Source organism: Canis aureus, chromosome X, assembly GCF_053574225.1.
Source record: "Canis aureus isolate CA01 chromosome X, VMU_Caureus_v.1.0, whole genome shotgun sequence".
NCBI classification, from domain to species: domain Eukaryota; kingdom Metazoa; phylum Chordata; class Mammalia; order Carnivora; family Canidae; genus Canis; species Canis aureus.
The window spans coordinates 40,723,135-40,750,308 of record NC_135649.1 but is presented as its reverse complement, the minus strand read 5'-3'; the positions used below and the strand labels follow the sequence as shown (position 1 = coordinate 40,750,308).

Genomic DNA, 27,174 nt, shown 5'->3' with positions numbered 1-27,174 from the left:
AGAATGGCCAATCTATAAAATGACCCGCAGGGATTTGGTGGGTAGTTCTGGGAAATTGCCAACACTTCTGTTTTCCCTCACTGTTAGTAGACCTGGGAGGGGGTGGGGGAAGTGGGGCATGGCAGGTGCCATGGGGTGTTTTTTTTTGAGTATAGATAGGGATTCTCCATTGAAAGGACCATGAAGAAGGATGGAAGTGCCACAACTGTGCAAAATTTGATGGTACTCAACCCTCAAACACTTGTTGAATTACTGTCTTGAGGACTGAGAGTTGGTTAAGCAGAGATGTAGGATGATTTGTGTGTAAGCTATAGGCTTTGTTTTCATGTTTCCTTCTAAAGAGACCCCCCTCTTCTCTGTTTCTGCATTGTCTATTTAGAGTAAAGATAGCTAGTCATCGCCAACATATTTGAGGTTTTGTGGTAATTTAAATATATAAATAGGAACTGCATGATGCCATTCAGTGATTGTACCTAAATATAACCCTCCTAATCAAAATGAGGATATTGTGTTTATTTTAAGACTGTGGTTAGAGTGTTCAGTTTCCCCCCACCTCCCCAAATACTGGCTCTGTGGAGTAAAGCAAGGTCCTGTATTTCATTGCTTTCCAGGCATTCCCAAACAACTGTTGAATGGGTTTTGTTCCAAAAGTTTCTTTGGAAGTCTGTTTAGAATTCAGATAGCATTTTCCCATGGACACAGCATACTTGGGGGTCAGGTTCCCAGACGAGCTGGCAAAAGTCTATTTAATATGGAGTAGAATGGAAGTACAGTCCCCAGCCCCTAATGACGGTTCCTGACAGTGTTTTTTTTTTTTTTAATGGGAAAAAGCACCAGGGTTTCAGGCCTGTGGTGCTAAACACACATCCTAGCTTCAGTCTATGAGCAGAATCCTAGGGTCTTATGGTGAGAGGATACAGTTCAAAATCCTCTACCTGGCTTCCTAGGCCTTCCATGATCTAGTTTCTGTTCATCTCTGCAGCATCTCCCTCCCCCACCCCCGCCCCACCTCTCTCTTTCTTCAGTATTCCTCCTTCTCTCCCTCCCTCCCTCCCTCCCCCCCATTCTGTCCTCCCTTCCTTCCTTCCTTTCCCCTCTTTCCCTCTCCTTCCTTCCTTCCTTCCTTCCTTCCTTCCTTCCTTCCTTCCTTCCTTCCTTCCTTCCTTCCTCCTTTCCCTTCTCTTCCCTTCCCTTCCTTCCCCCCCTTCCTCTTTTTTATATAAGCTCTGTGCGCAGTGTGGGACTTGAACTCATGACTCTAACATCAAGAGTTGCATGTTCCACCAACTGAGCCAGCCAGGCACCATGTTTCCCCTGGCATTCTCTATGATCCAGGGCAAAGGAGCTACTTTGAGTCCCTTAGACTTGTCTGTGTCACATTTGGGCCATGGAAACTTTTACCCATGCTGTTCCCATTGCCTGAAAACCCCCTTACCCCCTTGCCTGCTACTCAGTTGATGGCTCTGTTACAGGCTCTCAGAACTCTGATCACAATGATCACTCTGATCATTTATTTTATAGGATGATTTGTGTGTTTCATGTCATTTCTCTTCTCTCCTGCCAGACTGAAAACTCCACAAAAGCAACAACCATGTCTATTAATTGCTGCATTATCCCCACCACTTAGCCTTGTATCTGGCAGGTTCTTAATAACTGTGTGGCAAGTGAATGAATCATTTAGTCTAGGGGTTCTCAACCCTTTTGTGGCTGCTGAGCCACAAATGGATGATCTTCGCAGGTTCAACAGACTCAGCTAAGGGCCACATCAGTAAGAAGGTAATAGGCTATGCAGAATTCTCAATGCTGTCTCTAACTTACCTTTGTTCTCCAACTGAATAGAGTGTTAAAGGAATGTGAGCCAGGAAGCAAACCCATCAGGGGGAGAACAGGCAGAGGAATGCATATGTGAATCATTTGCAAACTTCAGTGTTTTTGCCCCACCTCTCTCACCTGAGGACATCTACCCATGGCTGCTAAAATTTGCCGAGAAAAGCACCAGTCTAGTCCTAGCCTCTTACAGACATGGGCTCAGAGATTTGGAGAGGGCAGGTCTTTGGCCCACTAGCTAGTATCTGCTTTGGGATTACCACTTGGGCTTCTCCTTCTCAGGCCATTGCATTTTCTTCAAGAAGTAGATATTCTCTGAATATAAAGTCTGCCTGCCCTGCAACAACTTGTCTGTCTATGGATGTTGGAGGCCGTCTCCAGTCACTTGACCAGGGTCATTGCTGGGGCCTGGCTTGGGGGAAAGAGGAAAATGAGGTAATACAGCAAGTACATTCTGTACTCTAGGTTTGGCTCATTATTGCTGTGCCTGGAGGGGAACTCAGGGAGTACAGCTTACCCAAGGCATTTCTTGTGGAGTTCAGACATAACAGATGGCTTTACATTTTTCTAGAATCCCACATCTGTAGTAAGTGTAGAACACGACTGAATGCTCAGTGGGTATTTCTTGATTATGCGACTGGCCGAAATTGCTCTGCTGGTGCAATGATAATAACCACTTAGATTTTTTTTTTATACCACTGAGCATTTAATTGGTAAGCACAAGATTTGCTAAAATGTTGCTTCTGTTGTTAGTTTTATGAAGTTTGGCAAAGCCAGGAGGAGCCTGCAGGCCATTTGGTTTGGAGCCCTGCTTTGGCTATTAAAAATTATATAGTGCCTTAAATACCTGTTGCTAAATGTTATTTGCACTTCTTGTTAGGACTCCTGTGGGTTTCTTCTGCTCAGAATAGAAGCTACCGAAGGACTTAATGAAAGGACATGGCCTAATGGGTCACAGAAGTGAAGTTCAAAAGCATTTAGGAGAAAGGCCCATCTGTTGGCCTCTGGAGAGGAAGGGAAAGGAGTGCTTTTCCAGGTTTAGGTGTGTGACTCAGAGTTGGATTCTTGCAGAAATAAGTGTCTGAATGACTTATGTATGATTCTTGCAGAAATAAGTGTCTAAATGACTTATGTGTGCTTTCCAGGAGGCCATGCTTCGGGAGACCCCATCAGGCTAGTTATTTCTCCCTGTGGTGAAGGAAACCGCTGGCACATGGCTAATTAAAAAAAAATCATAAAGCCAGAAGCCAAAAAGCTCAAAGGCTTGTCAGAGCCAAGCGTCCTGCCATCGGACCACTCCAAATCCTCCAGAGACCAGTGGATCCTTATCCTAATAAATAATAAAGGAAGGCACCATTCCCAGAGTCCCTTTAAGAAAAGGTCACCGTATGGTTTTGTATTTCCTCCAGCCACTAACAGTTTGCTCAGGGCAGTTTTGCTTGTTGGGGGTGCTGGTGGGAGGGCCCTGCTTCCACATCACTCTGAATTAAACTCTCATCTGTCTGGACCAAGAGAAACAGAATGTGCTTAGAAGGGTTCCTCCCAGAGTCATGCATTTCCTTCTCCCTTGTGTCTACCAAGCCCCTAAATTCTGGGCCATTTGCATCTGCCTCAGTTCTTCCTTATAACGTGGCAAAAAGCATTTTGGTTCTAGGTACAATGCAAAGCTTCCTGGAGTGAACCAAATGTGGAAAGCACTGTAATTCGAGGCAGTTTTCAGAAAAGAGCCCCTTCTGGCAAAGAAAAGCCCTTTTTTCCTTCTTCTCTCTTCTTTCTTTCTCCTCCTTCCCCTTAGGCCTCATCACATTTTGTTCAATTTCAGCTCATTGCTGGCTGAATTTTCCTTTTGATGTCTGCTTTCCAGAATAGACCCTGCCTGAAAAGGAGAACAAAAGGCCAACTCTGTGCCTTTGAATTTGCAGCGGCCCCAACCCTTTTATCCATCTCCGTGCTTCCCTGCTTCTTGGGAACAAAACCTGAGCTCCATGGTCAGAGCACAGATGGAGTTAGAGCATTCTCTTACAAAACCAAGCACATGTGGATTTCACGTTTCATTGTCCTCCCTGCTTTGCTAGAGGGTCAGGGCAGGTAGTGAAGGGAGAGAGGGATTGGAGGACAAAAATTAGTTTGTAACCTACACCAAAGCAGAGGTTCCCAATCCTGCCTTCCCTCACCCCAAGTGGGATTCTGGAGAAAGTATGTTCTTTAAGGATATAGTTTGCTAATTTAGGGTTGCTTTCTACACCCCCCCTTTTTTTTAGGATTTTATTTATTTATTTGAGAGAGAGCATGAGTAGGGGGGAGGAGCAGAGGGAGAGGGAGAAGCAGACTCCCCGCGGAGCAGGGAGCCTGGTGCAGGACTCAATCCCAGGACCCTGGGATCATGACCTGAATTGAAGGCAGGCCTAACCCACTGAGCCACCCGAGTGCCTCCATTGTTTTCTATCTCAAGAGCCTCTGTCAAGGCACCCAGTTTGGATGATGAAACAGGAGTTTGAGGTGCCACCATCTGGGCGCTGGCTCACACACCATGTTTTCTTAAACTTTACCTTTCTGTCCATTACTCAGCATCTGTGTTCAGCCTGCTCTGCTCGTCTTCTTCTGCTTCCTTTGGTTTCAAATCACAGAAGACCTATCTCTTTGTGCTCCCAGCCTATTGTCTTGGTTACACTTTTTCGGCCTGCCTTTTTTTTTTTTGAGGGGGAATATCCTGCTCAAAGGAAGGAGAGTTTTAGAAATACTGAGTAAGGACTGTCTCTTCAAGGCTACTGGGCTGCTTGTGTCAGCAGTGGGGAGAACTGTGGTTGGCAAATGTGGCTGTACAATGAAAATCCCCTAGGATGCTCTACAATGACTCTGCTCGGCCCCCTGCCCAACTAGGTGAGTGGGGTCTTGAGGAATGGGCCCCAAGCATTGGTATTTAATTTTCAAGGAACTGCCTAGACGAATCTAATCCACACTCAGCATTTAGAACCATTGAATTTTCACAGTAAAGCCCAATGAATACCTGGGTTCTGGGCTGTTGAAGTAGGATCAACTTTTCTATAATTTAGTTTTTCCTGCTTAGAAGATGGGATCAGGAAGGCTTAAGGAGTTAGAAGCCCACTGTGAGTGCCCTGTCATTACCACCACAGACAAAAGAGCGACACCTTCCCTTAAAAAAAAAATCCAATTATCTAGCTGGCTTGGTGTCTAGGCTGTTAAACAGTGGCTTGAGGCCATCTCAGGGATTAAAATAAATCTTTCCAGTTGCTTGAAGAAGGAGCTTATCTATGGGGAGGAACAGCAGTTTCACTCCCCCAGTACAGTTGGGACAAAGCTTTTTGGGTTTTTGAACCCACCCCAACTTCTAGCTGCCTCCCTTTTCATACCCCAAGTGGTTAGCAGAGCTAGGCACCATATCTCTGTTCTTTGCAAAATTGCCTTTTTATCGTGCGATTTTATCATGAAAGCAATGCATGTTCCTGATCCAAGCCTGCCACATTATAAGAATAGGACACATGACAAATAAAAAGCCCCTGAGAAGTCTATCTCCCAGAGATTAACCATTATCAGCATGTGTTCCCTGCAGGTTTTATGTTCAATTAGTTGTTATTTAAAGACTCAAAACAATTTGAAAGGAACTGAATAGGATGTAGGATTCCTTCCAACCTCCACCTTCCCCACTATTTCTTCTTTCTGGAAACAAACCACCATTACCAGTTGCTGAGAAATCTTGAGAGGCACTCTATGCATAAACAAGGCTTGGGTATTTTAGAGTGACCAAGTGTAGCCCATATACCAAGGGACATCTATGTGGCCATTTCATTGATTCATCCAACAAGTATTTGTTTAGCATCTCCTATGTTCCAGGTACTGTGTTAGCTTCTGGGTATTTAATAAGGACCAGCACACAGCCACCACCCTCCAAGAGCTGACAGCCTAGCAGGGAAGATGGACATTTGAAGAAAAAAATAAAACACAGCTGCTATAAAGTAAGAAATGGTAATGTGATGAAGGAAAAGAACAGGGTTTACATGCATTGCTTTCCAAATAGTGAGTGAGAGTTCCCTTCCCCAGTCTTCTAATACAGAGGTGTGGACAGGAGATTGGAAGCAAAGCCATGACTCCCCAGCCTTGATCCTTGCTGGCGAGTTTCTTCTTTCCCACCAGAATTTTCACATGACAAAATGGCCTTGCCAGAAGTTAGGGTCATCCACCGGCCAGCTTTCTCACTGGTTGCCCGAGTGCTAGCAGTATTATAGATCAGAAGATGTTTGCAGATGGACTGTGAACTTCCTGTAGCCAGGAACTATGTACCACATATCTTTGTGAGCCCAGAACCCTGGCAAGGACAAACAGACACAGGCAGCAGGCCCTCGATACTTGTTTTACGTTCTTATTTTATACCTTAGCAACCCTGTAAGTGGTAGATATCTTCACGCCTATTTTTAAAGTTGACAAAAACTGGGGCTCAAGGAAATTGGAAAAACTTTCCTCCTTTAAAAATGCTCCTATTTCCCCTCCCACCCTCCAAGATTCTTGACCACGGTCAGGTAGCTTCTCGGTTGCTGAGCTCTGCAAATGTTTGTTGGCCCATGTGGTTGTGACCCTGACATAGTTGGTCTCCTTCCTGCGGGGAACTGGATACCCTCCATCCCTCCCATGGGGTTGGCTTAGGCTCTGTTCCCTCAGAGTTGTCTGGAAATGTTTTAAGACAACCAGGTCATTCTATTCTAAATATTTTTCTAGGATTGAGGTCAAGTCAGCAGCATGATCCTCTCTTAAATGGGTCAGAGGCGGCGGACTCCCCGTGGCTCCTTGAAAGGTTGAACCTCTCTGTCCACACTACCCCTCTTCCATTCTCTTCCAGCTGGTGTCCTCAGCTGGGGTCTGACCAGGGAGCAGAGTCACATTCGCACATGTTTCCTGGGAAACTTTTATGTATCTGACATTGTGTTACACACTTTGAGGAGCGGATGCAGAGTCACCTCTTTAAAAGGCAAAGTATCATATAGGGGAGACAGGATGCAGCATTGGCTATGAACATGATCTTTGGAATCGGACAGTCCCAGGTTCAAAACCTGACTCTTGGGATCCCTGGGTGGCGCAGCGGTTTAGCGCCTGCCTTTGGCCCGGAGCGCGATCCTGGAGACCCGGGATCGAATCCCACGTCAGGCTCCCTGTATGGAGCCTGCTTCTCCCTCTGCCTGTGTCTTTGCCTCTCTCTCCCTCTCTCTGTGTGACTATCATTAAAAAAAAAAAAAAAAAAAAAAAAAAAAAAAAACCTGACTCTTACATGTACTTAGTAGTTGTGTGCACTTAGGCAAGTTACTTTCCTTATTAGCTCAGTTTCTGCCTATGTAAACAGGGGCGGGGTGGGAAATAGCCCTCATCTCCTAAGGTGGCTGTGAGGAAGGAATACATGAAACAATACACAGAAGGTGCTGAACATAGGGCCAGGCACAGGTACTTCCATTACTCTTATTACTGCTGCTTCTATTATTATTATTAACCATAGTGGGAGACCACTGTAGTGATGAATGTATAGCACTGTAAGTATTCCTTACAGTAAGCACAAATGCAGTTCAGAAAAGGAAAGATAAGTTTTGGTTGGTGATCCAGGAAGTCTCTGGAGGCAGGAGGAGATGTGGAATGAAATGTGGCCGTAGGAGGCTGAACTTTGCTGGAGTGAGGGCCCAAGAGAAAGAGAAACCAAGTCAGGGCCGGGCATATATAGTCTCGACCAGCAGCTCACCAGTCTTTACAGCTAATATTTCTAGCCTTTTATGATTCCCCTTTTGGGGCATCCTGCATCACTACTTGCAGTTTGCCTGGGGGCAGGGGGTGGGGCTCGCTGGCTGGCTGCTCTGGCTGAGCTTTAGAGGGTATCTGTGCCTCAGTGGAGTTGATGTGAGTCCAGAGTCTGCAACTTGATTTGTGTGTTCAGTGCCTGATTTTTAGCAGCACATTCAGGGAGGCTGGCTTCATACTCTGCAACCTTACAGAAGACTTCACAAGACTTCACGATAAATGACAAGGTGGAAGAATGGATTGATGATGGGGAAGGGACCTACGTAGAGACATGACGCTCGAGTCTATCAGTCATATCATTCTTGATAGCTAGGTTCCCGAAGTGATGTTAACCAGGGACTTGTTTTAGGTACCTAAAATCAGAACCTAACAGGGGTTGAAGGGTTTCAATAGAGACAATGTAGGTACATCACGCCACTGTATTGATCAAAACATGTATCCTCTTTTTCTCCACAGCTGGGAAAATATTAATGACAATTTTTCTCCTGGATGTTTCTGTTTTCTAACTCCATGCAAATACTGTGTGCCTGCTATGACAATGTTCTTTTTCTGTGTTTTTTATTCTTCTTGATAAGAATTGGAAAATATTCACTTCTCAATAGCAGTATAGTTAACAGTGATTCTCTCATTGAGTATTCTTTTTGGCTTTCCTCTTTTTTAAGATTTTATTGATTTGAGAGAGGAAAGGAGAGAGTGAGCAAGAGAGCACAAGCAGGGGAAAAACAGAGGGAGAGGGAGAAGCAGTCTTCTGGATCCCAACATGGGGCTCGATCCCAGGACCCTGGGATCATGACCTGAGCCAAAGGCAGAGGCTCAACTGACTGAGACATCTGGGGACCCACCTACTGATGTTTCTAAGCAGGGCTGCCACGAATGGCTTTGCACTACACAACCCTAGGAGAGGGTGCCATTCACATAGACTATAATTGAATGGCGCCACTAGGGTTGTGCAGTGCACAACCTACACAACTGTACTCGGCAGCCCTAGCATAATGTCAGTGCTTTTTTCATCAAGGGCAGGGTTTTTGGGAAAGGTGGAGAGTAGCAGTTTGGAACTTTCTCAGGGACTTAGTAAGGGGGCTGAAGCAGTAAACTGCAACTCTGAAAGGAAGAGAGAAGTGCAGTTGTGGCTTTGATGGGATTATCCTCTGGCAGTATCTTCAGCCTTTGGAGAGTCCTGCATCACTGCTTGCAGTTTAGACATGGTAGTCCTTCCTCCTGTGGGAGGACTACTGAACTTCATTCTTTCAGGAAATCATTTTTTTTGTCAGCCTACTATATGCAGGTTGAAGAATGGGGAAAGATTTGCATAGGAGGGAGCAGTTGAACTGGGTTTTATGAAAGACACAGGAAATAAACATGGGAAAATAGATTGTGAGGACAGAGTTACAGGGGAAAGGGAAGTGCAAGAGGGAAGGCAGATGGGAAACTGAATGGTGGGGTATATGGCTAATGGCAAATAATTCATTTTGCTTCCATAGAAAGACATGTGAAGAAGTGTGTGTGTGTGTGTGGGGGGGGGGGGTTGTCATATGATGATGGTGGGGGAGGAGACTTGGAAGCCAAATTAAGTAGTTTGGACTTTGTTAAACAAGTATTAAGGAGCCATCCAAAATTTTTTTTTAATAGTTTATTGAGATAGAATTCTCTTACTGTACCATTCACCCATTTAAAGTGTTCAGTCTGTGGTCTTTAGTGTATTCACAGGTATGTATGGCTGTCACTACAATTTCGAACATTTGCATCACCTGAAAAAGAAGTTCCATATCATTTAGCCATCTCACCCTTATCTTTTCTTCCCCACCTCCCTGCTCTATAGAGGACATTCTATAGAATTTGCCTGTTCTGGACATTTCCAAGTGGTGGAGTCAGATAATGTATGGTCCTTCATGGACTGGTTTCTTTCACTTAGTATATGTTTAAGGTTCATCGCTGTTGTTGCCTGGATCAGTACTTCACCCTATCTATGTATCTATGTATGTATGTATCTATCTATATCTATGACATTTTATTTCTTTGAGAGAAAGAGCACAAGCAGGGGGAGCAGCAGGCAGAGGGAGAGGGAGAAGCAGGCTCCCCACTGAGCAGGGAGCATGACATACGGCTCAATCCCAGGACCCCAGGATCATGACCTGAGCTGAGGGCAGATGCTTCACTGATGGAACCACACAGAAGCCCCTACTTCACTCCTTTTAATGGTTCAGTAATATTCCATTGAGAGGATATACCATATTTTGTTTATCCATTCACTCACTGATGAGTGAGTTAGTTCTACCTTCTGGCTGTTATAAATAAGGCTGCTGTGAACATTCATGTATAAGTTTTTATGGGAATGTTTCTCTTGGACATATACATAGGAAAGGAATTGCTGGGTCATATGACAATTATGTATAGCCTTTTGAGGAACGGCCAGACTATTTTGTCACACTGTGGTGCCATTTTACATCCCTACCAGCAGTATACAGGGATACCTCAGAGGTACCGTGGATTTCATTCCAGACCACTGCAGTGAGGCAAATATCACCATAAAGTGAGTTAAATGAATGTGTTGGTTTCCCCATACATATAAAAGTTATGTTTACACTATGTCATGGTCTGCTAAGTGTGCAGTACCATTATGTCTAAAAATACAATGTACATACCTTAATAAAAAAATATTTTATTGCTAAAAATGCTAACCATCTGAGCTTCTAGTGAGTTGTAATCCTGCTGGTAGAGGGTCTTGCCTCAGTGTTGATGGCTGCTGACTGATCAGGGTGGTGGTTTTAAGTCCTGTTGCTTTCATTTTGACATGCTTCAAGCATCTTTAGCCAGGAGTTGTTACATCTCAAGAAACTACTTTCTTGGCTTACCCATAAGAAGCAATTCCTCAGCCATTCAAATCCGATGATGAGATGGCAGCAGCTCAGTCCCATCTTTAGACTCTACTTCTGATTCTCGTTCTCTTGCGTTTTTCCTTGTACCTGCACTTCCTTCCTCCACAGAAGTTTTGACCCCCTCAAAGTCTTCCATAAGGGTTGGGATCAACTTTTCCCAAGCTCCCATTAATGTTATTTTGACCCATGAATCATGAATGTTCTTAATGGTGTCTGTGAAGGTGAATCCTTTCCAGAAGGTTTTCAATTCACTTTGCCCAGATCCATCAGAGAAATCACTATCTATGGCAGCTATATAGCCTTAGGAGAGACTGGAAATTCAAAATGACTCCTTGATCCACGGGCCACAGAATGGATGTTGTGTTAGCAGGCATGAAAACAACATTAATTGTGTGTGCTTCCGTCAGAGCTCTTGAGTGGCCAGGTGCATTGTCAGCAGGAATATTTCGAAAGGAATCCTTTTTTTTCCTTCTGAGCAGTATGTCTCAACAGTAGGCTTAAAATATTCAGCAAACCATGTTGTGAACAGATGTGCTGTCATCCAGACAAGATTCCATCAAAATCCTAGAGAAGAACACAGGCAACACCCTTTTTGAACTTGGCCACAGTAACTTCTTGCAAGATACATCCATGAAGGCAAGAGAAACAAAAGCAAAAATGAACTATTGGGACTTCATCAAGATAAGAAGCTTTTGCACAGCAAAAGATACAGTCAACAAAACTAAAAGACAACCTACAGAATGGGAGAAGATATTTGCAAATGACCTCTCAGATAAAGGGCTGGTATCCAAGATCTATAAAGAACTTATTAAACTCAACAGCAAAGAAACAATCCAATCATGAAATGGGCAAAAGACATGAACAGAAATCTCACAGAGGAAGACATAGACATGGCCAACATGCACATAAGAAAATGCTCTGCATCACTTGCCATCAGGGAAATACAAATCAAAACCACAATGAGATACCACCTCACACCAGTGAGAATGGGGCAAATTAACAAGGCAGGAAACCACAAATGTTGGAGAGGATGTGGAGAAAGGGGAACCCTCCTGCACTGTTGGTGGGAATGTGAACTGGTGTAGCCACTCTGGAAAACTGTGTGGAGGTTCCTCAAATAGTTAAAAATAGATCTGCCCTACGACCCAGCAATTGCACTGTTGGGGATTTACCCCAAAGATACAGATGCAATGAAACGCCGGGACACCTGCCCCCTAATGTTTATAGCAGCAATGTTCCCAATAGCCAACCTGTGGAAGGAACCTCGGTGCCATCGAAAGATGAATGGATAAAGAAGATGTGGTTTATGTATACAATGGAATATTACTCAGCCATTAGAAACAACAAATACCCACCATTTGCTTCGACGTGGATGGAACTGGAGGGTATTATGCTGAGTGAAATAAGTCAGTCGGAGAAGGACAAACATCTTATGGTCTCATTCATTTGGGGAATATAAAGGATAGTGAAAGGGAATGAAGGGGAAGGGAGAAAAGATGAGTGGGAAATATCAGAAAGGGAGACAGAACATGAGAGACTCCTAACTCTGGGAAATGAACTAGGCGTGGTGGAAGGGGAGGTGGGCGGGGGGTGGAGGTGACTGGGTGACGGGCACTGAGGGGGGCACTTGATGGGATGAGCACTGGGTGTTATTCTATATGTTGGCAAATTGAACAATAAAAAATTTATAAAGAATAAATAAATAAATATCCTTAAAAAAATTCACGGTCTTATGCAGGCACAGTTTGTGGCACTCAAAAAACAATACAGTAACTGCAAATATCACTGATCACAGATCACCTTAACAAATAATGAAAAAGTTTGAAATATTGCAAGAATTACTGAGATGTGACACAGAGATACAAAGTAAGTGAATACTTGGAAAAATGGCATGGTTAGACTTGTTCAATGCAAGTCTGCTGCTAACCTTCCATTTGTAAAAACTGCAGTATCTGCAAAGTGTAATAAAGCAAAGCATGATAAAATGAGTGCGCCTATATGAGGTTTCCAGTTTTTCCTCATCATCACAAACACTTCTGATTGTCCTTTTTTATCCTAGCCTTGCTTATGGGTGTGAAGTGGTATGTCCTTGTGAATTTGATTTTTCATTTCTCTAATGATTAATGATATTGAGCATCTTTTCATGAGCATATTGACCATTTGGCTGTCCTCTTTGGAGAAGTGTCTACTCATATCTTGAGCCCACTTTTAATTGGGTGATTTGTAATTTTGTCGTTGAGTTTTAAGAGTCTTATGTATTCTGGATACTAGACCCTTGTCAGAGATAGGGTTTGCAAAAATTTTCTCTCATTCTTTGTGTTGTCTTTTTTTTTCATAATAATGTCCTTTGAATCAAAAGATTTTCATGAAGTCCCATTTACCTGTTCTTTTGTTGCTTATGCTTTCAGTGTCACATCTAAGAATCTATTGCCAAATCTGGGACCATGAACATTTACTGTTTTTATTACTTTTAAGGATTTTATAGTTTTTTATATTTAGGTCTTTGACTGAATTTGAGTTAATTTTTGCATGTGGTTCTGAGGTAGAACCATACTTATGCATGTGGAAATCCACTTGTATTAGCACCATTTGTTGAAGAGACTATTTCCCCATTGAATGGTCTTGGCACCCTTGTTGAAAATCAGTTGTGTCTATTTTTGGACTTTGAACTCCATTTTGTTAGACTATGTCTATCCTTATGCCAGTACCACACTGTCTTTATTACTGCTTTGTAGTGACGTTTGAAATCAAGTAATGCGGGTCCTTTTACTTGTTCTTTTCAACTTGTCTTGGCTATTTGGAGTCTCTTAAAATTCTTTTTTTTTTAGTCCCTTATAATTCAATAAGAATTTTAGAATTAGCTTGTCAGTTTCTACAAAGAAGTCAGCTGAGATTCTGATAGTGATTGTGTTGTATTGATCATCTGAAAATTTTAGTGAGGAATATAATATGATGAGGGCCCTATTTTAAGAGTAATTGAGAACCTGACAATAATTTATGAACTAGAATAAAGGAGGGGAGACACTGGAGACCTGGGGATCAGATAGGAAATTGCTATCATAGTTAAAGAAAATGATAGGGACCGAACTAGGAAAAGATAGGATAAATGTGAGATATATTGAAAAGGTTGAAGCATCAACATGACAGGACTTTGGGACTGACTACATGTGGGGGCTGAGAAGGAAGGGCCCCATCAAAGCGCCAAGGTTTAAAAATAGGCTGACTAGATGACATTACTGTTTTTTTACTTTTGTGTTAAAAAAATTTTTTTTTTGAGAGAGTGAGTGTGAAGGCGAGAGGGGCAGAGGGAGAGAGAAAATCTTAAGCAGGCTCTATGCTCAGTGCAGAGCCCGTTGTAGGGCTTGATCTCACAACCCTGAGATCATGACCTGAGCTAGAATCAAGAGTCGGATGCTTAACTGACTGAGCCACCCAGGCACCCCTAAAATTATTTTTGATTTACAGAAGATTTGTAAAGATGATACAGAAGCTTTCTGTTTACCCTTCACTCAGCTTCTCTAATGTGAACATCTTGCATGATCATGGTAAAATCATGAACACTGGGAAATTCTCATTGCTGCTATGAACTGAACTGTAGATTTTGTTTTGATTTCACCAGTTATTTTTCACAAATATCCCTTTACCGTTCCACAATCCAATCTAGGATCCCACATTATATTTAGTTGTTGTATCTTCTTAGTTTTTTCCATCCATGCCAGTTTGTCATTCTGTCGTTCATTACCTTGACAGTTTGAAGAGCACTGGTAAGTGACTTTGTAAAATGTCCCTAATTCAGATTTATCCAATTTTTTTTTTTTTGCTTGCTTAGATTTGGGCAGTTTGGACAAAAACAGCACAGAAGTGATGCTATACCCTTCTTGTGCATCATATCAGGGGGTGCACAATGATATGTCTTTTTTTTTAAGATTTTATTCATTTATTCGTGAGAGACACAGAGACAGAGAGAGGCAGAGACACAGGCAGAGGGAGAAGCAGGCTCCACATGGGGAACCCAATGCGGGACTTGATCCCAGGTCCCCAGGATCAGGCCCCAGGCCAAAGGCGGCGCTAAACTGCTGAGCCACCTGGGCTGCCCCGATGATATGTCTTATACCTGGTGATGTTAACTGAGGCCTCTCAGGGCAATGTCAGATTTCTGCACTCTGAAGTTTCTAGTTTTCCTTAGTAATGAACAAGTAGCTTGCATGCAAAAATAATACTTGTATTACTAATCCGAGCAGCCGTCCACAGCTTCTGCCTGTAACAGTGATTACTACAGTGTTTGCCTCACATTGCTTTCCTGGTTCCCTCGTTCCTTCTGCCTTTGTCAGTTGGAATCCTGTTTGAAGAGCTATCTTTTTTTTATATAAATTTATTTTTTATTGGTGTTCAATTTGCCAACATATAGAATAACACCCAGTGCTCATCCCATCAAGTGCCCCCCTCAGTGCCCATCACCCAGTCACCTCCACCCCCCGCCCACCTCCCCTTCCACCATGCCTAGTTCATTTCCCAGAGTTAGGCATCTCTCATGTTCTGTCTCCCTTTTTGATATTTCCCACTCATCTTTCCTCCCTTCCCCTTTATTCCCTTTCACCAGGCACTGAACTAAGTGCTTTAAGCCTTCAGTCCTTACCTCTACCCTATGAGGTAGTCCTGTGATAGTCCCCATTTCACAGATGAGGAAACTGAGTCTAGGGGAGTTTAGTATCTTATAGGCAGCTGGATGAGGGAAGCCAAATAACGTATCAGAAAAGTATTCTGCAAGCATGGAGTTAGAATGAGTGAAGTTAGATGAATTGGAAATTTAATACAAGCTGTTGCTGATGTAGCTCACAGTAGGGATGGATTTTCTATTGAGATCAGAATAATTATAGCTGTTAGGTATTGAGCTAGCTATGTGCTAGGCATTGCGCCAAGAGCTTTGCTTGCTTTATCGCATTTGATCCTCTCCCAAACCTTGTGAGACACAGATACTGTTTTTATCCCTATTTTAGAAATGGGAATTCCTCCAGTTTCTTGCCCAGGCTCACTGTGCTGGTGAGTGGCAGAGCCAGCCAGTGGATGGACCCAAGTTGGTTTTGACTCTGAAGCCCATAATCTGAACCACTTAAGCAATGCTACCTACCTGTCCTGCTTCCATCCTCTTAATAGGGAGGAATTTGCCAGTGGGACCAGAAAGCTTGGTGTTTATGAGCTTAGCTTCTCTGGCCTCTGGCTAGTGCTTGGGTATGGACACTACGAAATATGCCTCTCAATGACTCTCCTTATTCAATACTTCAGTGGTTGACCAACCCCATTTTTTTAAAGGTATAATTCAAGCAGGTTACAATCTGTAACATCTGGGAACCATTCAGGTTTTAATATGACCTTATAACCATTTTAATACATTATGTTGACTCCAAAACCCAACCCTTTATTGGTATTTGTAGTTCCCTCTTGTAGAAATTCTTGAAAGAAGACTCTCTTTTTGTAAGTTCTTTACACTGACAAAAATGGTAATTTCTCAGAAAGAGGTAAGCAGAAGGAGTTAATGGAAAGACAGAGGGTGGGCATTTAACCAAAGGCTTCCTGGAGAAAATGATGCTTCATTTTGTATTTGAAGGGTAAATAGGGATCAGCTAGAAAATTTAAGGTGAAAAGGCCATTCTGGAAGAGTGAATCATATTAGCAGTAGAAATTGAAATTCTAAAAATAAAATTAGGAAAATAACAGGTGACTCTTCTATAATCCCAGGGTTGTGAGACATTTAAATCTGACATCAAAGACAGAAACCATAAAGGAAGTGACAAATATGTCTGATTACATAAAGATAAAAAACTTCTGTACATTAAAAAACTAACATAAGCAAAGCTACCACAGTGATGAACTGGGGAAAATATTTGCAAGAAATATCAAAGAAGCTGTATAAGTGTCACTAAAACATAATGGCTCTTAAAACTCAATTAGAAAATGAACATACTAGTTGTAAAATAGGCAAAAGCCACAGATGTTATATTCCCAAAGAAGGAATATGGCTGTCCGAAAAACATGTTGAAAAACAGTCAAACATTTCTGGGCATTTGAGACATGCCAATTAAAGAAATAAGTTGTATGTGTGTGTTATTGGTGAGGAAAATAATTTTCTTTCCACTTTTCTAGGTTCTTGGCTGAAACCTTCCCCTACCCGCTCACCCCTGTAATAAAAGACTGATTAATAGGAGAGAAATGCAAATGGAGATTTAATAGCATGTATACCTTGTGCATGCCTGGGAGAGACCCAGGAAAATTGAGTAACTCCCTGAAATGGCCCAAGCCACCACTCAAATACCATCTGTAGCTTAGAGACAAAAGGAAGATGTTGTGTGGTAGGGGGTTATGTAGGGCCCAAGGCCAGTTATGAGAGAGGACCAGGAAAAGCATGGTAATTAAGGGTGGGGTCATTATGCAGGTTGAGGTCAGTGTCTTCTCCCTTGATAAGAGCTTCTAGAATTTGGGTCATCCTTCTTTTCCTGGTACAGAGGGAGACCATTCTTACAAAAGGAGATTTCCCTTATGAGTATAAATGTCTCCCACAAAAGGGTAAGTTCTACTCACTTTTCAGTGCTTCTTCCATGTCTGCTGTTGTGTGTGTGTGTGTTTTAAATAATTAGCCTAAAATAATCCTTATGCCAAAGAGACATATTTTGGGGTGGCAAATTCTGCTCCCCTTCCATGTTTTGCCTTTCAAACAGGTTGTAGCAGAAACACATTTTCATATGTTGCTGGTGGGAGTATAAATTCAAAGAAATTTTCTCAAAGGCAGTTTAGAATTATAGGTTAAAAGCCTTAAAATGTATTTTCCCTTTGAAGACCTAGAAATTCTCCTGTATAAATGTAGACTAAGGAAATAGTAAAGGATCTGAAAATTTAGACATAACAGCACCAGCACGTGTAGTAGGAGGAGGTTGGTTGAGTAAATTGTTGCATATCGGTATAATTGAGCAAAATGTAGCTATTAGAAAAATGAGGTTGTAGAAGTGTGTTTATTGACATGGAATATGTTTGGGGTACAATTTGGCACAAAGCACCAGGCTTCCAGGCTGAAGAGGTAGACAGGATCCAGAGTGGAGAAAGCCTTGCCTGCAATGCTAAGGAGCTTGGGCTTTTTATGTAGATCCTGGCAAGTCTTGAAGGATTTTAAGTGGCAGATCAGAACAGTGTTTTAGGTAGATCTTTCTTCCAGTAGTGTACCTGGAGGTGTGAGACCAGTGAAGAGATTATCTCAGTGGTCCAGGGAGAGAGGATTCAGGTCCCAGGATATGATTGTTAGTGAATTGAGCCGAGGACAGTCTTTGGGCAGCCCATGGAATGGATCTTCTCTATGGTTGGTAATGGTTATAAGCACTCAAGAATCCCCAGATGGCTGTGTACCATCATAGGAGGTAGGACCAGGAGACTTAGAGCCAGAGGGCTGGGCATGCATGAGAAGATTGTGTACCAGGCCAAATACCACTCCCCTGGTCCTCTCTCATGGTTTCCCCTTTCACTTAGTTTTCCCACTCACTTCACTGATTTACCTGGCCAGTCCCTCATTTAGGATGGTCTTTGCAACTGGCCCTTCTTGCCAATTACATTGCCAGAGTACTGACACTTCCTCTTGTGAACAAAAATTAATCTTCCTTGGGTGTTATGAAAATTAATCTTCCTTAGGTGTTATGAAAATGGGGAGTTTATCAGATCTAATGTTGGGATGAAGCAGTTAATGGGAGGCTGGATCATGATGCCAGTGAACTTGGAGCTGATATAACTGTAGGAACAGGAACTAGGATGAGTGATGTTGGAGAGGTTGGTTGCGTGGGGAACCAGAGCAGTTCCGAGGTCGAGGATGAACTGGGACAGCTGCCTAGATTGTGTGCTTTGGAAAGAGCTGAATTTACAGATTTCCAGTGTTAAAGAACAAAATTCAACAGAGTAAATTTGAAGATCTAACTGGCTTTATTAAGAGATTCTTCAATCAGGCAGCAATCCCACCTAGCAAGGGGAGAGGAATTGTACAAAAATGGTTGGTTTTTATAGGAAGTAGAAGGGGAAGGGGCAAGGAAGTTATCAACAAAGGAAAAGAAAAAGAAAAAGGATTGTTTGGAGCAAGGTCACTTTCCCTTCTGGGGGAAGGGCGGAGGGTCTTATTAGGTAGATTACATAATCTTCCTTTGGGCAAAGGAGGACTTCCTTGGTGCTGACCAGAAAATTCCAGATTGACTGGCTTAAAATTCTATTGGGGGAGCTGAAACGGCAATTAAGTCTTGGTTTGTTATCTTTGGGGTGAGTGACTCCACCTCAGGCCTGTGGCTTTCTTTTTAACAGTGGGAAGGAGAACCTTGGAGTAGTATAGGGAGCTTTCCTGGGGAGTCTAAGGGGGTATGGTTTGAAACAGAACCTGTGCATTTTTTTTCCAGAAAAAGACCTCCATTTTTTAAGGATCCAAGGAGTATAAAATCCTCGCAGACCTGGTTCTGAATGAGGTGGGTTGGAGCCAAGATGAGCACAACTTCAGGGAAAGCGAGACTGTGCAGCCCATCTGTGTAAATATCATTTGCTGCCCAGTTAGGTTGTGTTTGGAGAAGCCTCACCTTGTAGTGACTGGATCGTGTGAGCTGTGTGGTAGTACAGGTGTGAGGCCATTAGGGTGACTCTCTGTGTGCTGCTGGGTCAAGGGGCAGAGCTAGAGGCTAAAGAAGAGAAGCCACTATGAGGTGTGGACTGTGTCAGGTGTGAGGTAGACAGTGTTGTACTGGAAGTTAGGGAATCCTACCTTTTCCATTAGGTGCCTTCATCTGCAAAATAATAACAAAGCCCTGCCCAGCTACTAGATGACAGGAAAGTAGAAGTGCCTGGTAGCACACTGCTGCTCCCACCTATCCTTGCCCTTTGCTTCAGGTGTTAAACTGAAGATTTCAGCAGGAGTACAAAAGGGCCAACTTGGTGCTGGGATATGCTCAGATTCATTCCCCTCTTCCTACTGTCCTTGTTTGCACTTCCAAATGTCCTTTCTTTCCACTCCATTTGCAACTGGATGGATAGTTAAGCTTTCCATCTGCTGGTCTAAGACACATTACCAAACTTTGGAGGCAGATGGCAGCCCAGCAAAGAAGAAAGCAGGGATATTCAGGCCAAGGCTGGGGGCCATCGGGCTTCTGAATTAAAACATTACTTTCACATGGTGAAATAATTTCACGTGGCTCCTCTGGTTAATGGTGATTATGGATGTGGCTCCAGCGTGCTAGGGCAGAGAGGTTCAAAGTCCTCAATCTTTGAAGTTGCTGAGGGAAGCCATGAGTTTACTGGACATGGAACAGGATGAATTTGGGGTCCTTCTTCTGATCTACTGATTTGGTATGTCTACATGGATCTGATCTAAAGGTTGCTCAAAGAAGATGACCTCTATCTTGGTGATGGGAATAGACAGGCTAGATGAGAAAGGCCAAAGTGCTGGTCAGAGTGACTTGGCCACATGAAATTGTTGGCAAACTCACTTAGGGTCAAAACTAGATTGATTAGCTGTGTCAAAAGACATTAGTGCCATCATTGGGTTGGGGCTGGAGGCTTCGCTACTTTAGGAGGTTTCTGGGCTTTTGCCATAAGGCTGTCATGAATCAGAGCCAGCCATATGGAGCAGTTTTCGGGAAATCTGTCTGCCCCAAGAATCTGCTCACCTCTTTTTGGCTGTGGGAAAAGTTGAAAGTTAACCGTGGGACCCAGTGTTGTATTTTTGCTTCTCTGTTTAGCATGTTAGCATGAAATGTGTTGGCTATTCCAGAATCTCAGGAAGGTGGCCGTCATGGCTCTTAGGTAACTCCAGAAGTATTGAGGACTTTCTGAGGTGGTTGGGGGCCCCTGTCTGTTCTCTGTATACCGTAGCTTGTGGGCCTGATGCTGGGTAACTGTGTGCAACCTCCAACTTGGTTCCTTGCTTAAGGTAAGTACCTTTTCCTGCTGGGTCAGCAGTATAGAATACCAGCTTTCTTTCTTTCTTGTACTGCTCCTGAGGGGTGGGGTAGGGAGTTGGGGATACATTAATGTTTGGATAATTTGAGATTCCAATTTGACAGTCCTTATCCCAAACCATTCAGGTCAGATATATTTCAGGAGTTGGAAAGTTTGGGATTTCAGAAAGGTAATACAGGCAGGGGTGGCTGTTTGGCTAAATCAGTAGAGCCCTCGACTCTCAATCTTGGGGTTATGAATTCAAGCCCTACATTGTGTGTAGAGCTTACTTAAACAAAAATCAGGAAGGCAATACAGTGAACCAGAAGTATTTTATATATACTCCTGATGGGGCCTGGGGTCACACTCCATAATCAAAAGATTATTATTTTTTTTAAGATTTTATTTTTGGGAGAGAGAGAGATTGAGAAAGAGAGTATGAGCAGGGGTAGGGGCAGGGGGAGAGGGAGATAGCTGAGTGAGGAGCCTGACACGGCGCTATCTCACAACCCTGAGATCATGACCTGAGCCCAAATCAAGAGTTAGAGCTCAACCAATGAGCCACCCAGGTGCCCCCAGAAGATATTATTTTTATGGATGCTATATGAATACTCAGCATAAATGGAATACAGAAGTACATAAACAGTCTCAGCTCAAGTCATACTTGCTACCAAATTGGCTTTGAAAAAAAATCCAACTTTCAGTTTTTAGAGCTTTATCGATTTGGTGATTGCCAATAAAGGATTATGGACCTGTAATTGTCATTGGTTTTGCATTTTTAATCAAATTGTTCCACAGGGGTAAAGGCTCATTCTTGGTGGATATTTCCTTGGCTGGGTTCTCTGATCAGGTATTTTGCGGGTAATGGACTCCTGGCCGCATTCTTTTCAAGACTCTTTCTCTTTTCCATTCCTCTTTCTCTTCTTGGTAGGGATTCAAGCAGGTGGCTTTCTTTGTAGTGATTCTCCTTATAGTATTCTTTATTTCTAAATGTAGATTTCAAGAGAACCAAAGAGCCAATTAGTAAAGAATATACACATGACAAAGCCAAACAAGTTTGTAATGCAGATAACCTATTTTAATAAGTGCTCACAACAAGATAAGGACACATATCAATGACTTTGTAAACTACACCATTAAATTACTGTAAAGGAAGGAACTCTACAAAACATGAGTTTCATTCTTTCATTAATACTTAGACCTGCTGACTGTCTCTGTAATAGTCTAGGCCAAGGTCACACATCATACCTAGCTGCTGGAAGTGGTTGAAGCTTCTGGGGCATTTTGTTAGATATGCAGATTCCTGGAGTCCCAGACTTTTGGAGTCAGCATTCCTAATGGAGGAGCCCAGGAATTTGCATGTTCAACCAAGTGCTCTTCAGGGATTTCTTTGTGTCTCTTGAGAACCAGTGCTTTGATGAAGGTTATACTACAGATTCAGTTTTTCTATAACCTAGGTCTAGGTCAAACAAAGTAGCATAGAACTGATTTGTGTCTTAGAAGGATGAAGTTCTTGTTGTTTGGTTTGCCTCAGGGAGGAGAATGGAAGAGTAGAACTACCTGGTCATAGTTAGAAATAAGCTAATTAAACGTGGAGGAAGAAAAATATTTTTCCCTCTACCAATCTAGGTTCCTGGCTGAGACCTTCACCCATTCCCCGCACTGCCCCCCCAAAGTAATAGAAGACTGATTAACAGGAGAAAAACAAATGGAAGTTTAACAGCATGTATACCTGGTGCATACCTGGGAAAGACCCAGGAAAATTGAGTAACTCCCTGAAATGGCCCAAGCCACCACTCAAATACCATCTGTAGCTTAGAAACAAAAGGAAGATGTTGGGTGGTAGGGGTTGTGTAGGGCCCAAGGCCAGTTATGAGAGGGGACCAGGAAAAGCATGGTAATTAAGGGTGGGGTCATTATACAGGCTGAGGTCAGTGTGTTCTCCATTGATAAGAGCTTCTAGAGTTTGAGTCATCTTTCTTTTCCTGGTACAGAGGGAGAACCATTCTTACAAATGGAGATTTCCCTTATGAATATAAACATCACCCACAAAAGGGTAATCTCTACTCACTTTTCAGTGCTTTTCCTATGTCAACTGTTTCTTAAAAAAATAGCCTAAAACAATCCTTATGCCAAAAAGATACATTTCAGAGTGGCAAATTCTGTTCCCCTTCAAAATCAAAGAGAGGTTTGGAGCCTGGGAGTGGCAATATTGGTAGGGTTGCCAGATAGAACATAGGAGGCCCAGTTAAATTTGAATTTCAGATAAACAATGAATAATGTTTTTATATAAGTATATCCTAAATATTGCATGGAACATACTTACACAAAAACATTATTCATTGTTTATCTGAAATTCAAATTTAACTGGGCCTCCTGTGTTTTTATTTGCTAAATCTGGCAGTGCTGGGTATTGATTAACCCACCTTCCCCTGTGGGAGGCAAACCAGATGGCATTTGTGTGCTTTGTCCCATTTATGGAATATATTTTTGTTTGTCTTGGGTTAAAAGCTTTTTGAGGCTGGCTACTATATCATACTGACGTGGAAGTGTTGAAAATTGAATCTTCTTCTAGAGGTTAAGAGGAAGCATTCTAGGAGAAAAAGGGCCTAAGAAAGGCTTTTCCCATCTTGCCACCAAACACTTCCCTCACTCACTATTTACCTCTCTCTCTCTCTCTCTCTCCTCTCTCTTTTCCCTCTCTCTCTCACACACACACACACAAACACACACACACAGATATGTCCATGCACCTAGACTCCTGTGCAAATAGAAACATGTTTGGAAAACCTCCTGATTGCCTTTTTAAGTTTTTGTATTGCATTTTTTGGGGGGTGTTAGAGTTGGTTATTTATTGTTACTGTTATCATTTTGCTTTTGCTATTGAAGTAACATTGTCTAGCTAACAATGGCCAGCATTTCTCCTAATAACCATACTTAATTCTTTTTTAATTGCAGATCTTTCTCCTGGCCTGCCCTCCATGTCCTAGAGCTATCGTCGTCTTCAAGTAAGGGAAAATTGGTTTTTGCTCTGTTACCATTGCTATTGAGAATGTTCTGTTTGATAACAAAGGCGAATGAGCCCATTGATGTGAACATCTTGTGCCTACACCACTTTGTCTCTGGAATTCCCAAGGAACAAAAGCCTATGCAGCCCAGTGAAACATGGGAATACTGTATGCAGTGAAACATGGGAATACTGTATGCAGAGTTTGGACTTTTGTCAAGCCCTGACAGGTCGTTTTTTTAGCAAGCGATTGTGATGGTGGTTTATGGCCAAGTCCTGCTCCCTTGGAAGGTTTCTGGCTTCCTGCACTTTCTCTTGAGAGCATGTGGGGGCCTCTCAAGAATCTTTACATTGTGGTCCAGCTGCAACACCCCCCCGCCCCTGCCCGCCCGCCCCAGGATATGGTTCTTTACTTTGAAGACCTTTGTTCTTCTGTTGCTGTGTTTTTTTTCCCTTCAAGTGCAAATTAAAGTGAGGGGAAGAAAATAACACCTTTACAAGTTCCGACTTTCTTAAAAATAGCAAGCATCAAATTCATTAAAGTGTACTGCAGGCAAATTGTGTTTATCTGAAGGCATATGTCCTTAAATGAAATTCTCAAGGGTCCCAGAACCCTCCTTTTAGCCATGAGTTGTGACCATCTTGCTAATCAGTCCTTTTATTGGAGTTGCTAATGAGAAGCTAAATTGCCCAAATTAATTTCGCCTCTTTCTCCCTTCCCTGGCCCTCATTTTCGGGCTGTTCCTGAGCAGTGAAGTGGCCACAGGCCAGAAGGAGGAGACAGGAAGTAAGGGGCCCAGCAGATCCTTGAGTAATTGAAGAGTAGTATAAATGGGTTTCTGATTTACTTAAGTCATTAAAGCCTTAGGTACGGGGAAATATACCCCATTTGCTGCTTTGAACAGCTCCTTGGAATAGCCACTTAGTCTCTTGCCTTAGGTGAGTAACTTTCTGCTGGATGAGGGCAAATGGATCCTGATTTCACATATCTTGTACTTGAAAAGCTCCTAAGTGGAAGGCTATTTAACTGTCTCCCTTCCCTTCATTTCCCAAAATGAGCTCTATTTTTCAGCGTAATGTTTTAAAGTAGCATTTATTGGTTTTATTTCATTATTATTAAAGTAACAACTCTCATTATAGAAAATACAGATACACATAAAAAAGAAGATAAACATCAGCCTTAATCTAACACCAAGAAATCATTTTGGTTGCTCTTTTTTCTTTTCTTTTCTTTTCTTTTCTTTTCTTTTCTTTTCTTTTTTTTTTTTTTGAAGAGGCAGAGATCATATTTAGGATTCTTACTGTCTCTTTTCTAAATTTAATTCAATTTGTATATACGTGTAGGTGTATGAAAATACATAAACATGACTGCTAGATTTCTTTCTTTCTTTTTTTTATCCTTGTTTTGTTTGGCTCCTACCTCTGCCTTTCCACACCTGCAGATTACCAAAGCAGTACGTATCCTAACATATTTTTCTCCATGCTCATTAGATATACACACGCATAGGGGTTTTGGAATGTTTTACTGTTGTTCATTGATTGTTTTACAAAAATAGAATCTTATATACACAGTAATACATTTCGCTTTTTCACTCAACAGTACTTCACGAGGACCTATCAAAGTTTATTGGTGCACCTTATTCCTTTACAAAGCTGCAAAGTATTTCATGGATGCACAACTGATTTAGCCATTCTTCTCATTCATTTTTAAGATTTTATTTTTAAATAATGTCTCCACCCAACATGAGGCCCAAACCTATGACCCCGAGATCAAGACTCAAGTGTGCCCCACTGACTGGGCCGCCAGGGATCCCTAGCCATTTTTCTATTCATAAATGTTTGTATACATTCTTTCCAGATTTCTGCCACTATGATCAATGCTGAAATCAACATCATTGTGCATATGCCCTTCACATACACACACAGAAATATTTACATATAAATATATTTATATTAATAGATATTTCCATATTGTTATACAAAAATGGGCTATTATGATTCACTTTTCCCTTTTGTATGTATGAGATTATTCTTTTTTTAAGATTTTATTTATTTATTCATGAGAGACACAGAGAGAGAGAGGCAGAGGGACAGGCAGAGGGAGAAGCAGGCTCCATGCAGGGAGCCTGACGTGGGACTCAATCCCAGGTCCCCAGGATCACGCCCTGGGCTGAACGCGGCGCTAAACCCCTGAGCCGCCTGGGCTTCCCCTGTATGAGATTATTCTTTTCTTCATATCCACACCAGCATAAGGTTCTATGACTCTTAAAATTTTGACAACTTAATGGATGCATTTCCTTGGCTACTAATGAATTTCAGTATTGTCTCATAATGTTTTATCCAATTAAATTTGCTCTTTGAATTGTCTGTTCATACCATCCACCCATTTCTTATGGGTTGCTTAGATTTTTTTTTAAGACATCTTTGTATATATGCGGTTATTGGCCCTTTATCTATTGACATTATTATAGATATCTTTGCTAAATCTGTATGTGCTGACTTGGCTGATGGTGTATTTTTTTCATATTCAAATATGATTACTTTCTTATAGCTTCTGGATTCCCAATTTTAGTTAAGATGATTTTCTTAAAGATGGGCAACCACTTGTGCTAACATGATATATTACATAATCCCTAATTTTCCCCGTGAACTGAACTACCATTTTTGTCACCTATTAGACTTTTTATATATAAGAATCCATTCATGGATTCTGCATTCTGTTTCATCTTTTTTTTCTCTTTGTGCACTCAAATCATGTTGATTTGATTACACTAGATTAAAAATTTTTTCTTGGCTATTCATTGGCATTTTTTTCATACATGTCAATTGGAAGATCACTTTTATTTAACCCTCCCCACCAGCCCTGTTTGAATTCTAATTAGAATTGCATTAAATGTATATTTCAATTCTCTGAGAATTGATGTTTTAAAGTTATGTAGCTCTTTTAATCTAAGAAATGGTATTTTTTCCATCTGTTCAGATCCCATTTTATGCCTTTCTTGATACATTTATTCCTAAAGAAATAATAGCTTTTCTGTCCATTATGAATTGAATATCGTTCGCTTTTCCATTCCTAAGTGTTTCTTGTTAGAATAGAAAAAAGTTATTGATTTTAACAGTAGTCCTCATATCTATCCATCTTACCAGATTCTCTTATTAATTTTGGAAAATGTTACTTTCATTTTATTGCGTCTTTCTGATCTACAAGTTATTTTCTTCAGTTTTACTTTTGCTTGAAACCCAGAGTTAAATGAAAATGATGGGGGGGGGGGCCGCTGTGTCTAACCGATTTTAAATGGAGATGTTCTCTCTGTTTTTTTTTCCATATTTGCTGTTGGTGTTTGTTAAATAGCATATCACATGTAAATAGTTTCCACATTTACTTAGAGATATTTTCAAACAAAACAATTCCTACATTTTATCAAATTGCTTTTTCATGTCTGTTGAGTATGGCTTCTTCTTTTTCTTTTTTTGTCTGTTAAACTTTTTAACAGAGTGAGTTATGTTGATAAATTTTCTAGTGTCCAGCTACTCTTACATACTGATGTGAGTCCTGCTGGTCATGGTATATTATTTTGATACATTGCTGGATTCCATTGGTCAGTCCTTTATTTAGAATCCTTGCCTCAGAATTTATAGGTGAGATGGAGTCATTTTTTTTTAGGATTCCTTTCATCAGGTATAAGGATTAAAATTGAATTGTACAGCACTTCTCTTTCTCTGGCC

At 41.8% G+C, this 27,174-nt stretch overlaps 1 protein-coding gene across 10 annotated transcripts in view; it reads left to right on the top strand.

The window, feature by feature from the left end:
- Positions 1-27,174, top strand: part of TMEM164 (transmembrane protein 164) — a 198,845-nt gene that overhangs the window by 78,266 nt on the left and 93,405 nt on the right. For 9 of the 10 annotated variants that reach the window (XM_077889183.1, XM_077889176.1, XM_077889181.1 and 6 more), the window contains one exon: positions 23,400-23,449. Coding sequence is in view for 6 of the 10 variants with exons in the window: in XM_077889176.1 (XP_077745302.1) it covers positions 23,400-23,449 (50 nt within the window). In the remaining 4 variants the exon portion in view is untranslated. Of the gene's footprint in view, positions 1-18,913; positions 18,980-23,399; positions 23,450-27,174 lie in introns of all 10 variants that reach the window. The other variant, XM_077889182.1, reaches the window with a different exon arrangement.